Source organism: Olea europaea, unplaced genomic scaffold (assembly GCF_002742605.1).
Source record: "Olea europaea var. sylvestris unplaced genomic scaffold, O_europaea_v1 scaffold1167, whole genome shotgun sequence".
NCBI lineage: Eukaryota > Viridiplantae > Streptophyta > Magnoliopsida > Lamiales > Oleaceae > Olea > Olea europaea.
In genome coordinates this window covers 125,148-126,151 of record NW_019229074.1, presented here as the reverse complement: position 1 = coordinate 126,151, position 1,004 = coordinate 125,148, and the positions used below count along the sequence as shown (strand labels likewise).

The window sequence follows — 1,004 nt, the reverse complement described above, 5'->3', positions numbered from 1 at the left end:
AAAAAATTTGAGGCCATAAAAATTTGAGTGATTATAGTTTAACCTTACCACCATTTCCAAGTTGTAGAAGCGATCCAACAACTTCAAAACATCATCTGCAGTAAATGACCGATTGAAACTGCAACAACAATTCGTGTGGATGTACAATAAGCTAATATTCAAAACTTAAAAAGAGGATACTCAGAAGCAGAACTTTAAATTGATAAAAATACAATTACTGTAGGATAGAAATAAAAGGGCAAGATAACCTTCTGCTCATGTACTCCGTCAAACCATAAAGCACAAAGTGTCTATGTATGCCTGCAATGACAGAGTTTAAAGTCAATAGCATCAATCAATAAAACAGACAAACTCCTAAAGAATTTTGATTGATCGCGGCTTCACAAAACAAAAAATATGAACACATTACATTGAACGAACCTTTCGTTTACATTAGATTCTTGCTGATAACAGCGCGACCAACAAAAAGCACTAGAAATGTTCTTAAAACTAGTAAGTTTTTGAACTTTTATAATTATCATTAAGCTATTAAAGCAACAATTCGAGCAAAAATAGAAAATCTAAGAGATTTTTAGACATGCATGCATGTAGATGTTTAACATATGTGCGTATATGAATTTGAAAATAAAACAAAAATAAATTAATTAACAAAAATTACCTCGTAACTTGGCGGGAGGATAGATTTCGAGAGCTTCCAATAGTTTCAGCTCCAATTCCACCTCTGATTTCTCCTGAAATACAATTCAATCGAAGAAAAAGAAAACAATTTTTTTAAAAAATAAAAATAAAAAATCATAATCAACAAACACGTATTATTATATTAATTCCTACACCTCTTTTTCCGATTTAGAATTTGTCATTTGCCCCATAAGATTAGATTCTGATTTTGATTTAACATGAATTTACTATAAATTTATCAGAGGGTAGTTAAGAATTGAAATAATTTCTTCGTGATCAATTAGAGACGGTTAGGGATTTCAATAGTCTTTCAGTCAGAAAAAAAA

General features: G+C 30.2%; 1 protein-coding gene across 1 annotated transcript in view; it reads right to left on the bottom strand.

Annotated features, from left to right (window-relative positions):
* LOC111373823 overlaps window positions 1–990 on the bottom strand; it is an 8,026-nt gene extending 7,036 nt beyond the window's left edge. Inside the window, exons 1-4 of the mRNA XM_022996405.1 lie at window positions 834–990; window positions 659–731; window positions 249–300; window positions 5–118 (exon numbers count right to left, since the gene is read on the bottom strand). Coding sequence (XP_022852173.1) covers window positions 5–118; window positions 249–300; window positions 659–731; window positions 834–869 — 275 coding nt within the window. The 5' untranslated portion in view covers window positions 870–990. The remainder of the gene's footprint in view (window positions 1–4; window positions 119–248; window positions 301–658; window positions 732–833) is intronic.
* Between the last annotated feature and the right edge of the window lie 14 nt (window positions 991–1,004).